Source organism: Equus asinus, chromosome 1 (genome assembly GCF_041296235.1).
Source record: "Equus asinus isolate D_3611 breed Donkey chromosome 1, EquAss-T2T_v2, whole genome shotgun sequence".
In the NCBI taxonomy this organism is placed as follows: domain Eukaryota; kingdom Metazoa; phylum Chordata; class Mammalia; order Perissodactyla; family Equidae; genus Equus; species Equus asinus.
Window position 1 is genome coordinate 123,789,475 of NC_091790.1, and position 13,389 is coordinate 123,802,863.

The following is a 13,389-nucleotide window of genomic DNA, read 5'->3' on the forward strand; positions in this document are numbered from 1 at the left end:
CTAACATCTGTTGCCAATCTTTTTTTCTTCTTTTTCCTTCTTCTTCTCCCCAAAGCCCCCCAGTACATAGTTGTATATTCTAGTTGTGAGTGCCTCTGGTTGTGCTGTGTGGGACGCCGCCTCAGCATAGCCTGATGAGCAGTGCCATGTCCGCGTCTGGGATCCGGACCAGTGGAATCCTGGGCCACTGAAGTGGAGCCCACGAACTTAACCGCTGGGCCACAGGGCTGGCCGCTCCCTGGTTTTTAATTTCTGAACAAAATGGCATATTTAAAAACCAACATTTTTCTTTAGTCCAAGATGAAATAAAATATGTATATATGTTTGAAATATATAATATTTTGGAAATACTGAAAGAACAGAGATCAGAGGATATCATTTTCATAATGTCCTTTTCAAGTTTGATGAAATTTGAAGAAGCTTAATTTTTCAATTATGAAATATTTGTTGGAAAGGGTTTCTATTTTGAATCTAAATTATTTTTTATTTATTTATTTTAAAGATTTTATTTTTTCCTTCTTGTCCCCAAAGCCCCCCCAGCACATAGTTGTATATATTTTTAGTTGTGTGTCCTTCTAGTTGTGGCATGTGGGTCACCGCCTCAGCATGGCTTGATGAGTGGTGCTAGGTCCATGCCCAGGATCTGAACCTGCGAAACCCTGGGCCACCGAAGCAGAGCGCAAGAACTTAACCACTTGGCCACAGGGCCAGCCCCTAAATTATTTTTAAATATCACTTAACTTATTACACTAAGCATCTTACAGTTGCTTCTCTCCCCCCAAAAAGCTCGTAGGATAGAGTTTATACATTTGATATATAAATATAATAACATTAATCAGTTTCTTATGTGCCTTGTTTTGAGTCTGCATAATAGTTGGGAAAGCTCCTAAAAGAGCTTTGTAAATATTAATGTATCATCCAAATTTTCACCGTTGAGATAATCATCAGACAGAGTTCCACCTGGTTTTTGACGACAGAAAATCAATAGTAAATCCCTGGACGGAAAGTCAACCCTCCCAGCTCTGTGGTTCATCCACACTCAGATTCCCACTGGAGGGACTTGCTGTACCGCCCAAGTCTCCCTGAGTCAGAGGCACATCCGTTTGACATTTACTTTCTGTTATCATCTGTTGCGTTCTCATCTTGATCCCACTTATAAAACACCTGCCTATCTGCCTAGGGGAAAGGGGAGGCCATCAAAATGTTTCAAGCACTCAGTGGAAATGCACACAGGACAACGTACAGGAGTCGGAAGGAGAACGTGTCGTGAAAGCTACACCCGGGAGAAGAGAGAGGATGGGATGCATTTCTCAGTCTTAGCAAAGGATTTCTAGATACAGGTGGCAGCAGCAAATTGCCTGTCAAGAGATGCACTTCATAACGAGGCCAGCCATGTAGAACAGCTGCCAAGCCACGAGAGCACCACTGTGGCCCAGATCTTCGGGGCTCCGAGCTGGGATGCGGGAATGACAGTGCTGCGCTCCCCAGCAACAGCCACATCCCAGGGGGGCAGGCAGAGGGACAGACAACAGGGTTAACACCACCAGCCGTCCCTTCATGCTGCCACTGCCAACCCATCTGTCAAAAGAGGAATGGAAATAAGAAAAAAGAGAGGGACCTGAAGTCAGGCACGCAAGTGGTGTAGACGGAAAGGAAATGGAATTGAAGAGCGCCCATTTATCTTCAGGATCCTTCTGTCATCTTTGGTCAACAGTCGAGGGGTGTGCAACAAGCAAAAGGACAGAGGGTTGAATAACGCTATGTCCTGATGCTGCACTGCTCGTGTCTTCCTCAGCTGGGTGCTCTCAGATGCCCACAAAAACACTGCCCACTTTCCAAGCCCACACACAAATGCGCGCACACACATTTCTCAGCATCTTCCTTGTGTCTGTTCATCTCTGTGTTTAAAACTGAAATGACAGTGGGGAGGCTGCACTGTGGCCAGTGTACTGACCTCCTTTCTCACCAGTTAGCTCCTATCTAAGAGATAAATTTTCCTGGACAGCAAGGGAATGTCACTCTCAAAGTCAAGATCAATTTAAAATCTGCTCCCTCACGCAGAAGAGAACCCCTCTTTCCTCCTTGAGCCACCATTCTAGCCCTGACAGAGTGACTCCACAGTGAGAACATGGGCAGGTGCAGTGGTGGCCCCGCAGGTGACTGTCAAAGCCGATTCTCAGGGCCCAGGCACCCATGTTGGCTTGGCAGTGCCAAAGTAGGATGCTAGGCTACCTGCAGGACCTGTGGCTGCTAGCTTTAAGGAAATCTGGCTTCAAATCAGAGCGATCCCAGGGACCAAGCTGACTAACAAAAAGCTCAACGAATAGGGTTTTCAAGCTTAGGAGAAAGGAGATGCTGGGGTGTCAAATTAGGTAAACATCCAACTCTGTAGAAAAACCCCATGATGTTAAGACTGGAGCCTCAGGGAGAGACAGTGGAGACGTGAATTTTGAGAGACAGTTCTGAAGAAGTTGGAAGGAAAGATAAGAAACAGTAGAAATCATTGCAGGGTGCCCGGGAGCAAACTCCTTGGCAGAATCAGCTTGGACTCCTCCGGGGTACCTGGCACAGGGTAGGTGCCCAAGAAAATCTTGATGAGTCAGTGAACAAATATGCAATGGCTGAAGCTTTCCCTGAAAAAGCAGAAGGTGGCGGGATGAGCCTCGTGTACTTAAGAAAGCATGTACCTGCCTTTAAGAGCCCAGCCTTCTTGCATCCTCAAGCACGTTTTCCAAACTCATGTCCTGGGAAAGCAGAAGGCAGCTCTCAGGTTCGCTGAGCTAGAACAGCATTTGGATACAAACAGACCTGGACCCGCTGAAAGAGTTATGCTCTTGGCAGGAACACTGCCTTGAGTCCAGACAGAAAGCACATCTGTGCCTCGTTGATAATGTAATAACCTCCATTACATTTTTGGCCAAGAGCACCTGTGCACAGCCTGGAACGTCAGCCCAGGGCAGCCATCCTGATGGAGGTGATATTAACAGTTCTCATTAAAGCTGATGACTATAGCAGTGCCCAGAAGCACGGCTGCAGGGAGGCGTCTGTCTGCATTTCCATGACAAGCCTCTATTTTTGGAGTTCGTGACTCAACCACAGAAATATGCTCTGCATTGAACTAAAAGCTGAAAAGAAAACTATCACGGGGTAAAAAGAGTTTGACTCTCAGAGCTGTAAAACTATGCAAATTGTCCATTCACTTCTCTATATGTTCAACTCTACGTTATACGGAGCATTCTTGTTTTCCTGTCTGGGCAATGGAAGTAAAAGACTGAACGAGGATGGAGGATTTATTTCTGAGCTGGCCCAGGGACCATTCGAGTGTCTTAACTTTCATGTATATCAGGGATGCTAAAAGTTCTGTTGTGATGGGAAGCGACACGTGCATGTCAATCAATTATCCTAGGCGTGCCCCTGTGTGATTTGTTTACTGTTACCTGTCCAAAATAAGGAAGTGCAGAATTCCTAGTGCTCCACTTGGGATTTAATGAGGTCACTTACGGCTGGATCTTGCTCACTTTCAACACAGCACCTTTCTCTGATGAAAGAGAGACGTGAAGACATGCAGTTCACTGATAGTGGTTGGAAAGGACTCTATTATCTTTTCTTTTGACAAAAAGTGTTACGAAATGCATTCCTGTCCTCGATTAGGCAGGTTAAAACTTGCTAGTCTATATATCTATAGTTCTGTCCCATTTAGAATGTAGATGAATGACTGTTCCTCCAAAAATAAGAAGGATTATGTCCTTGGAAGATTGCTTTAAAAAATATAGGCAAATGACTTTATAATTTCTGGTTTTCAAACAAGTATTACTTAGGAAGAGAAAAGTTATCATTGTCTTCACTCTCCTTCCTCCACACACAGTAGGAATTACATTAAGGCATGGCTCAGATCATGCTGCTTCTCTGCTTAAAATTCTTCAGTGGCTTCCTCTTAGACTTAAGATAAAATCCATACTCCTTGCCATTGCCCAGGAGGGTTGTGTGACCTGGCTCCTGAGGAGCCTCGTGGCCTCATGCCATACCCCCTGTCCCATGATTTCCACGCTCCAATTATACTTGACATTTTCCAGTTTCTCAGCTGCACCAACCTTTTTCCCCACCTCAGAGGCTTTGCATTTATGAATCTTTTTGCTTGTAATGCTTTTCTTCCCACATGTAGAATAACTGGCGTCTGGAGATTCTTCCAGCTTACACGTCACTTCCTCTTGACTGCTCCATCTGAAGGTACCTCTCCATCTCAGCCCTCATGAGTTTCTTTTTAAAAATCTAACACAGTTATTGTTTCATTAGTCTGTTAATGTAGTTGTCCTTTGTCTGTATATCCATCTAAAAGGTATGCTTCTTGAGGATAGGGACCTTTGTCATCTGGTGTTCCCAGTGTCCAGCACATAGTTAGTGCTCAGTTACTATTTGTTGAATAAATTGAAATTTATAAATGAGATAATGCATAGTTTAAGCTTCTTTTGGTTGACCCAGTAGCTTTATCGTCTTTGTAGAACACATAAAAATCCTCAATCTTTACGTAAGTTTACGCTTTGCAGGAAGTTAGCTAGGATTCCCACACCAGATGACAGTCTTCAAAACTGGAGGGATAAAGAAATTCTGTTCTTTTACATCTTTCTCCCTGTTCATAGCATCATAAAATAGTATCTAATTTTTTTTATTGAGATCACATTGGTTTATAACACTATGTAAATTTCAGATGTACTCATTATATTTCAACCTCTCTGTAGACCGCATCGTGTCCACCACCAAAAGTCTAGTTTCCATTCATCACCATACATATGTTCCCCTTTACTCTATCCGCCACCCTTCCCCTCTGGTAATCACTGATCTGTTCTCCATATCTTTATATTTGCTTGTTTGTTTATTTTCCACATATGAGTGAAGTCATATGAAATAGTACCCAATTTCTGTAAAGAGTTTACATAGCTAAGTAGAAAATGCATGCCTCTTGAACTGCCAGGAACCAGATTCCTGACTTGATTTACTTTGAGCTTTGGATACTGAAATAATAAAAATAAGTCTAGTATATGTATGAAGTAAGTGTATGGTCAGTGTCATCTATTAATATTTCCATAATATTAATATTAATAATATTCCTATATTCCCTGCACTACTCATGATTAAATACAATCTAGCAAATAATAAGGTTAATGGTGATGGTGATGGTGGTGATGATATCTAGGATTATTTGCTTACTCTGTAACAGGCACTGTGCTAAATGTTTTATTTATAAATAAAATATAATATATAGATAAATAAAATATATATTTCATCGTATTGTGTAGCCTATAATACAGCATAGCTCATCTATACAGCAACAATAGTAAAGCTTACAAGAACAATAGCGACATCAATGGACTCAGCTGGAAAAAAATAAGTTCAGTAGTTTGGAAACCTCAGAAAAATAGATAAGAGCATATTGATTATGTTCTAACTGGGTCTGATTCTCTCAGAACATTAGCCACATCTCGGACGTGATTGGCCCAAGACACCTACAGCTAATAAAAAGCATTTGGAACTCGTGCCCAAGCCTCTGATGCCAGTCAGTGCACTACAACCGTCTTTGAGAACACGGGCTCAACCTTGGGCATAGACAAGGCAGGTAGTTAAGAATTAACAACCCACGATTCTCCCGTTGAATTCTTCAAGTGCTACTCCTATTTTTGTATGGCTGGCTCTAGAAGTTTCTTAATAGATCCGAGCCCCGTATTAGAAGTGGGAATACAAGCCAGGAAAGCTGTAATTGTCACTAACAGCTTACTCTGAATTACTTCATCAGATTCTTTACTCTCTGCCACGCGCTGAAGGTTGGTTGGCTAAAAGGAAAGCAAGAAGAGGGTTAGATAAAATGAGAAGGGTGTTGCATAGGAATGTGAACTTTGGCAAGTGACTTACTCTCTAAGCCTCAGTTTCCCCGTCTGTAAAATAGGGATATAACCTACCTTGCAGAGTCCTTGAGACCATTAAGATAATGTATGCAGAGCACTTGACAATGTGTAGAAAGGGCCCAATGTTAGCTGCTGTTGTGGTTGTTATTAGTATTATTATTAAGATTATTATTAATAACAATTTTGATCTAAGAGAAGCTCAAAGCAACCAAGAGTTCTGTTTTTTTTGTTTTTTTTTTTAAAGATTTTATTTTTTTCCTTTTTCTCCCCAAGGCCCCCTGGCACATAGTTGTATATTCTTTGTTGTGGGTCCTTTTAGTTGTGGCATGTGGGATGCTGCCTCAGCGTGGCTTGATGAGCAGTGCCATGTCCGCGCCCAGGATTCGAACCAACGAAACACTGGGCCGCCTGCAGTGGAGCGCACGAACCTAACCACTCGGCCATGGGGCCAGCCCCAAGTTCTGTTTTGTTTTTAAAAGGAGACTGGGAAAGCTGGAGAGCTAGTAAGGAGCAGAGGAACATAGGTGAGGTCGTAGGTACCTAAGATGAATCTCACTGGTTCCATAATTCTGCTTGATCAAGCCACTCCAGCTCTCTGAGTCTGGGATTGCTTATCTGTAAAAGAAAGAAAATACCCTCTCTTCCCACCTCCACGGGTTCTCAAGGATTCGCACGGGACACGTGTATGTAAAAGCACTTTGAATAACTTCATGGGAATGTTAGACATTGCTTTCACACATGTTCCACTTAACTAACTGTTGCTCCAATCAAGTCAGTGACTCTTGACCCTGGCTGCGCGTTAGAATCAACTGGAAGCTTCTAAAAATCCAGATGCCCAGGCCATACCCCAGACTATAGGTCAGAATCTCTGAGAGTGGGACCCAGGCTCAGTAATATCTTTCTTTCAGGTCCCCAAGTAATTTCAGTATCCAACCCAGGTTTAGGATCAAGGAATAAAGTATTCCTCAAACTTTCCCAGTGACAAGCAGCCCCAGAGTCCCACCGTACTTACAGAATCTGCCTTCCAAGGGGAGGGGCTGGGAGTCCATATTTTCAACAAGCTTCCTCGCTGCCTCTTCTCAGCAGGCAATTATGAGAAATATTGCGTTGAATCATAGTCTGAGAGTTGGAAGGGACATTGTTTAAAGTCTTCACACTTGATTCATCTCTAAACCATGTGAAACTTTATGAATCCCGTGAACCAAAGGTGAATGTGTATCAACCAATTATTAGAACAATAAGCAATACAACTGTTAGCTATTTCTCTTTGTGCAAGAATCATCACCTGCCCCTTTTCTAGTTCAAAACATCTTGTCTGACAGATAAGATTTTCAATGTTTCGAAACTTTTCTTGATCAAACGATTTAGAATGCCAAAAAATGCACTGAAAGAAGAATTCTTTCATTTAAGAATAAATGTTTGAATATTGCGAAATAAAAGAAGAAACTCAAGTTTTCGTGTGCACAATGGGAATGGGACAGACATAACCAAATTTTTACTTTTTCTCTTCCAGAAAAGATATATTGCACAACTCCATAAAGCCCATGTTATTGCTTTTAACTCTTGTGGGAAAGTTAGGCGCAGATCAGGTTTAATGTAAATAAAACACAGACAAGCTGCTATGAAAAGTGGCAAATATGAAGGAAAAAAAGTTAATTAACTGCTGATATCCAAGTTGCAAAACTCGTCTTAACACTGTGCATGGCAACAAATATTTGCACTCCTCCCCACAGTTTAGAAAGCATCGAACTTGCCAGAACCACTGGTCTGTCAGTTTCCAGTGCACATTCTAACGCTGTCTCTGAAAACTTAAGTCTTGCGGAATCCCACCTCCTCCGGGGCCATGTCCCGTCGCCTGGCCCAGGTAGTTAACTCTAACAGCTTTCCTCCTTCCTGTTTCCTGCCCTGTCTGAGTCCGGCCTTTGTCTCAGCTTTGTTTGAGCCATAAATACTGTCAGCGTTTAGAAAGTATGTTTAATTCTAAGCTCATTGAGAAGAAAGATAATGGAGATTGTTTTAATAAATCTATCAGTTCAGAATTTTTGCATTTCCTTCAAAATGGCTCTGTAAAACCTAACTGACTTCCAGACTTTTCCAGATAAGTCATGCGGGAATAAGTAGGCTGGATCCAGTCTGAATTTTATCTTTGGAAACTCTCTCAACTAGTTTTGTGTAATCAGTCCTTGTTTTAACGTGCATTCACCATGCCCATTCCTTCGCTTCTCCTTTTACTTTTGATAAAGTGCTTATTAAGGAATGAAATACATTAAATAATCAATGTAGGAGCTAGCCCCGTGGTGTTAGTGGTTAAGTTCGCGCGCTCCACTTTGGCGGCCCGGGGGTTTGCTGGTTGGGATGCTGGGCACAGACCTAGCACTACTTGTCAAACCATGCTGTGGTGGCATCCGACATAAAATGGAGGAAGACTGGCACAGATGTTAGCTCAGCGACAATCTTCCTCAAGCAAAAAGAGGAAGATTGGCAACAGATGTTAGCTTAGGGCTAATTTTCCTCACACACACAAAGAAAATCAATGAAGCCTAACTTTTTGTGAGATGAAATTACAACACATTATTGCTGCATTTGTTTTTATTTGGAAAAAAGCTCTTATAATTAATAAGAGGATGTTTAATAAATGCTTGGAGTGGCACGCCCCATGGAGGAGCTGGCGGGTAACAGAGCTGACCCCGACTTTCGTGCTGAGTTAGCACCCACCATAACCTGAATGAGAACAAGGCTGTGGACATTCCCAGGTGTGCGCCCTCCCATCACCTGGCTTCTTTAGATTTTGGGGGGTTTTTTTGCATTTTGTGCGCTTCGTTGAGTCATTTGTATTTTACACTGTGCGTTGGGGGGCAGGAGAGCAGAGCGATGGTAGGAATTTTTTTAAACTAAAAAATTTTGCTGCTGAAGTCCTTTCCCCATTGTCAGCCCATTGTCGGTGCCTGTTTCTTCCAGCTCTCCCGTTCTTTAACTCTGGAGGACCTCAATTGGTTGGTGTGAGCGTTGACACATAGTAGGATGCAAGATGTGTTGCACAATCGTTCAGAGAATGCCAGTTGGGCTAGTTTGCTAGGTTGGCCATAACAAAGCAGACTGGGGGCTTAAACAGCAGGAATTTATTGTCTCACAGTTCTAGAGGCTGGAAGTCAAACACAAGATGTTGGCAGGGTTGGTTCCTTCTGAGGTCAGTGAAGGAAGCGTTTGTTCCAGGCCTCTTTTCTTGCCTTTTAGATGGTTGTCTTCCTATTCATGTGTTGTTCTCCCTGCATGCATGTCTCTGTGTCCCAATTTCCCCTTTTATAAGGACACCAGCCATATTGGATTAGTATCCACCCCAACGACCTCATTTTAATTTAATTATGTCTGTAAAGATTCTATCGCTAAATAAGATCACATTCTGAGGTTCTAGGTTTAGGACTCCAACATATGAATGGGGTTGGGGAGGGGCACAAGTCCTACCTTAACACCAATATTATACACTATGATTTTTTTGTAAATGTTCATATATTATCAAATCATAGCTGATAAAAATAGGTTTGTGGAAAGAAAACCTTGATGATTATGATGTTCTCTGTGACAGGACTTTGCTGGTATATCTGAGCTCTTTTCTGCAGGTGCGTAGGTATGACCCAGAGTTGTGAAAAAGACTCTATCGCACATTAACTGTGATCTTTGCCTGATCCACAGTTATCATTTGATGTGCCCTGAACTTCTGACTTTATAGTCTTGGCTTCAGTGCTCCTGAGAGTCAAACTCTAAAAGAAAAGCTACATCCCATGAGGCAGAATTTCTCTTTCGATTATTATAAGCAAGAGGATGGAGAGATCAATGCCTTCCTTGTATAGACAAGGAAACGGAGGCCTAGAAAAGAGAAGTGTGGAGGCCAAGGCCACAGGGTTAATTAGTAGCAGCCCTGGAACTTGAACTTGGGCCTCCTGACTCACTTCTGTGTTCTTTCACCTCATCACACAATCTATCCTCCACACCAGGTATCCCCTACCTTCACCCGAGTCTATCAAAATTGCCCACTGCTCAGTGACAGTCCGACTTTTCTTACCTCCTTTAATTTAAAAAGAAAATTAATCCTAATAAATTTGCGAAGTAAGTACATTATCGATGCCCACGAGCAAGTTCAGAATTCTGGAGAATGCCTTAGGGGATTGTTTCCCAAGAAGCTTATCAAACCAAAAAAAACTAGGTGTCTAATTTGTTTAGGGTAATAGGTTTCTTTACTCTTCACATCCAACTTTTTAGCTAACGCTTGCCTTATTAGCCATGATTATAAATATATGCTTCAAGGTGGAAAAAAAAAAATTTGTCAAGATATCCAGCTAGTGGCAATTAGTGATGATTCTTGAAAACAAAAGAAAGAAAAGGCCTTTTTTGTCTATTTCTACCAGGTCTTGGTTAATGCATCATACCTGATATTTGAGGTTTGGCTTTCAGAAAACACTTACCTAATTCAGCCACTTTACAAATAAAGAAACCATGGTCTGGGCAGTGGCTTGTCCAAAGCCACTCAGTTAAAGAGATCTGGGGATGGGTCCCGTTATGTCCCATGCAGAACTCTTAAAACCCCTTCTAATGCTGCTTAATGGTGATTTAGCACATGTGGAAGCTACTGGAGGTTTAATCTGTCTTCCCGCATGAAGATAAGGAACACAGTAGCTCTAGTGTTCTTTGGTGGATAACTTCATGCTGTACCATGTGGCTCCATTATGTCACACGCATCATCTTAATCCTAAAGAACAGACTGTGTTTTCTAAATATATAATTTAACGTGACTCTTTCCTGACTCCTCACTAACGTTCCTTATACCTAAACTTATCTGTGTGTGCTTTATGGGGACACACTAACTTAATATTTTCAAGTTCTATGTAAAACTTTAATTAAAAGGAAAGTTTTATTATTTCTTACAAGTTAGTGGGTTCCTTTAACCTCTTCCAGGGTTATTAAATTGGGTTAAACTATATTAAACGCCAGCTAGGATTTTCTGAGTCTAAAATCTTGGCAGATGGGCCAGCAGTACAGAGCGGTCTCAGAACAGAGGGTGCCCGGAGACACAGGCATCCGCGCCCAGTGAACGCTAATTCTAGAATATTAAACTTCTCATGTGAAATTGATTTCTGGATGTTTCTCCGTGGAAGTCTTGCAATAGCCCTCCCCTTCCTTTCCTTGAGCCAAGAAAACTCTGAACCAGAACAATTCAATTTCAATTTGTGGAAAAACTACACTCAATGAACCAAACACGGCGCTAAGATAGCTTCGTAGGGGGTAGGGACAGGGGCATTTTGATGACTTTTGGATGTTGCTAAAATAGCTGAACTTCTATATAAACGCCCTGAGACGTATTTACAAGCTTTGTTTCTTGAGAAGCATTTGCAAGCTTCGTTTTAATGTCTGAGAACGTCCGAGAGCAAAACCTGCTTTTGTGCCATAGTTATTGTGTTATATGTTAAGCATTTGGAAGGACCCCAAAGAGGCCCCAGGAAGCAGTTACTGCTTCTCGACTTATCGTCCTGACGGCGATTTGTTTTAAAGTTGATAATCCCTAGGGCTACAAGGGTGTCCCACATCTGCCCTGAATTGAAAACAGATTCCCATTAAGAGCCTTACATCAGTGCTGCGGATTCATTCGATCTGAGTCAGAAAGGAAGTCGAAGAACATTCGAACGTATGGCCTGACAGCAGCCCACCAGCTCCCTTCATGGAGGATCAAGACTGCAGGGTATGTAGGCTGTCCGTTTTTGAATTTTAAGACATTTTCTGTAAGGAAATGTGCTTCTGACGTTTAGGCAGGACTGTTCTGGAGGGGACTATCGTGGCTGACAGGTCTAAACGAGCTGCCAGTCTCCGGGCTTTTCAGTGCTACCAATAAATTGATCAGAATTCCGAGAGGCTAGGAAGTCTCTGCTGCTTCGAAATGCCTCTGCCAGGTTTTGGCATTTTTGTGACTCCTCATTGATATAAGATATATTCATATAATTACGTAGGTATTTATATAAGAGTTTCCCCTCCAAGACTCTGAAACGGTTTCACAAGCCAAGAAAAGTTTTTGCTGCTAAAAAGCCAGAGCTTTTCCACCCTCTGCTTATCTGTGAAATTATTTTAAAATATTTCCACACATGCTAAGAATGAAGGATGTAACTATGTACTTCGTATTACAAGCCTCGGGGGACCAGGACCCTCTGATTAGCTGTTTAGCGTTTAATAACCTACTAAAGTCTTCTTCTCAGCTTGCTGAACAGCCTAATTTTTGTTTTCTCTGTTGAAGTAGTGTATCATAGAATGTGGAGTCCTTTTCCTTTTTAATTAAAAAGGAGGTTAGATTTGTTCATTCAAAATGGTGAAAGGAAAGAGCAGGCAGCAGTGGTTGTGAACTGGGGACTGTGGGCCCAGCAGCTTAAGGCATGGATGCTGAGCCCCCCAGCCTGGCTCCCAAGGCCCTTCTGGCTCGTTCTCTGGTTGTGGACTGGGCTCTGGTGAGTGGAGGCCTCTCGGGTTACTTCCAGATGTCTGTTCTGCTCACATCTTCTCTGAGAAGCTGAGGGCAGTGCCTGGCACAGTTTATACCCAATAAATACTTATTAAATGAAAATAGAGTTATGAAAGGGTATCCTAGAAGAAACATCAGTCTGAACGTATTGAGCAATTGAGCCTCTGTTTCGGTAAATTTCTGTTCATCTTCTTGGCAAGGTTGACACCAAGAATAGAGAACGGAGGGTGATGGGTAGTTGAGAGGAATGTGCTAGAGTGTCAGTCAGAGCAACTGTGGATAAAATGTATGATTCCACGGTTATGGTATTAATAAATAACTATGAAATATGAGTCTTGAGAGGTAACGACCATGCCCCACGAGAGTGTTTGGGAGTCCAAGGAAAGCTGGTGTGGGAGAAAGGGACCAAACACAGCTGGCCGGCTTTCCCTTCAACTCGGTGCCGACGTGCTCATCAAAAGTGTTCCGGCAGCACAAAGCCAGTTCTTGTTACATGTGCTTCCCCTGGTTTCAGAAACAATACATTAAGAGCAGCCCAGTTGGCAGGTAAGATTTTCAGTCCAACTGCCAAAATACTGTTCTCTCTTGACTGGTCGCCCACAGTTCTTGAAAGAGGGAAGGCTTTTCAGATGCCAAAAATTGACTGCAAACTGTGTCATGGGACTATGGCCTCTTAATCCCAGCAAGACAGAGGCTTCCTTTTAGAAAGGGAAGCACATTGGGTTTTTGTGCTGGAGGATGCAAAAAGATGTATTGATCAACGCAGACAGAAAGGGGAATTATCAGGCTTAGAAACATCGCTTCTGTCTTATCTAAGGAGACTGGCGAAGGAGCCCTGGAATCTATAGAAATGACTTCAGATCAGACCAGCTTCTTCTCTGGGAGATGATTGTGTATATATCTTAATTTAACTAACCTTCTTAATCTCAACCTCAGAAGTTTGGGGAGGAAATAAAAGCAATGTTTCAGAGACTTCCAGGGTGGCACATCTGC

The 13,389-nt window shown here is 42.4% G+C and overlaps 1 protein-coding gene across 4 annotated transcripts in view; it reads left to right on the top strand.

Annotated features, from left to right (window-relative positions):
* The window catches only part of SASH1 (SAM and SH3 domain containing 1), a 300,314-nt gene that overhangs the window by 57,130 nt on the left and 229,795 nt on the right, over positions 1–13,389 (top strand). Inside the window, exon 1 of one of the 4 annotated variants that reach the window (XM_070506940.1) lies at positions 11,496–11,628. The exons of 2 other annotated variants lie outside the window; for them this stretch is intronic. In XM_070506940.1, the coding sequence (XP_070363041.1) occupies positions 11,608–11,628 (21 nt within the window). In that variant the 5' untranslated portion in view covers positions 11,496–11,607. Of the gene's footprint in view, positions 1–11,495; positions 11,629–13,389 lie in introns of those variants that run through there. One more of the 4 variants, XM_070506957.1, reaches the window with a different exon arrangement.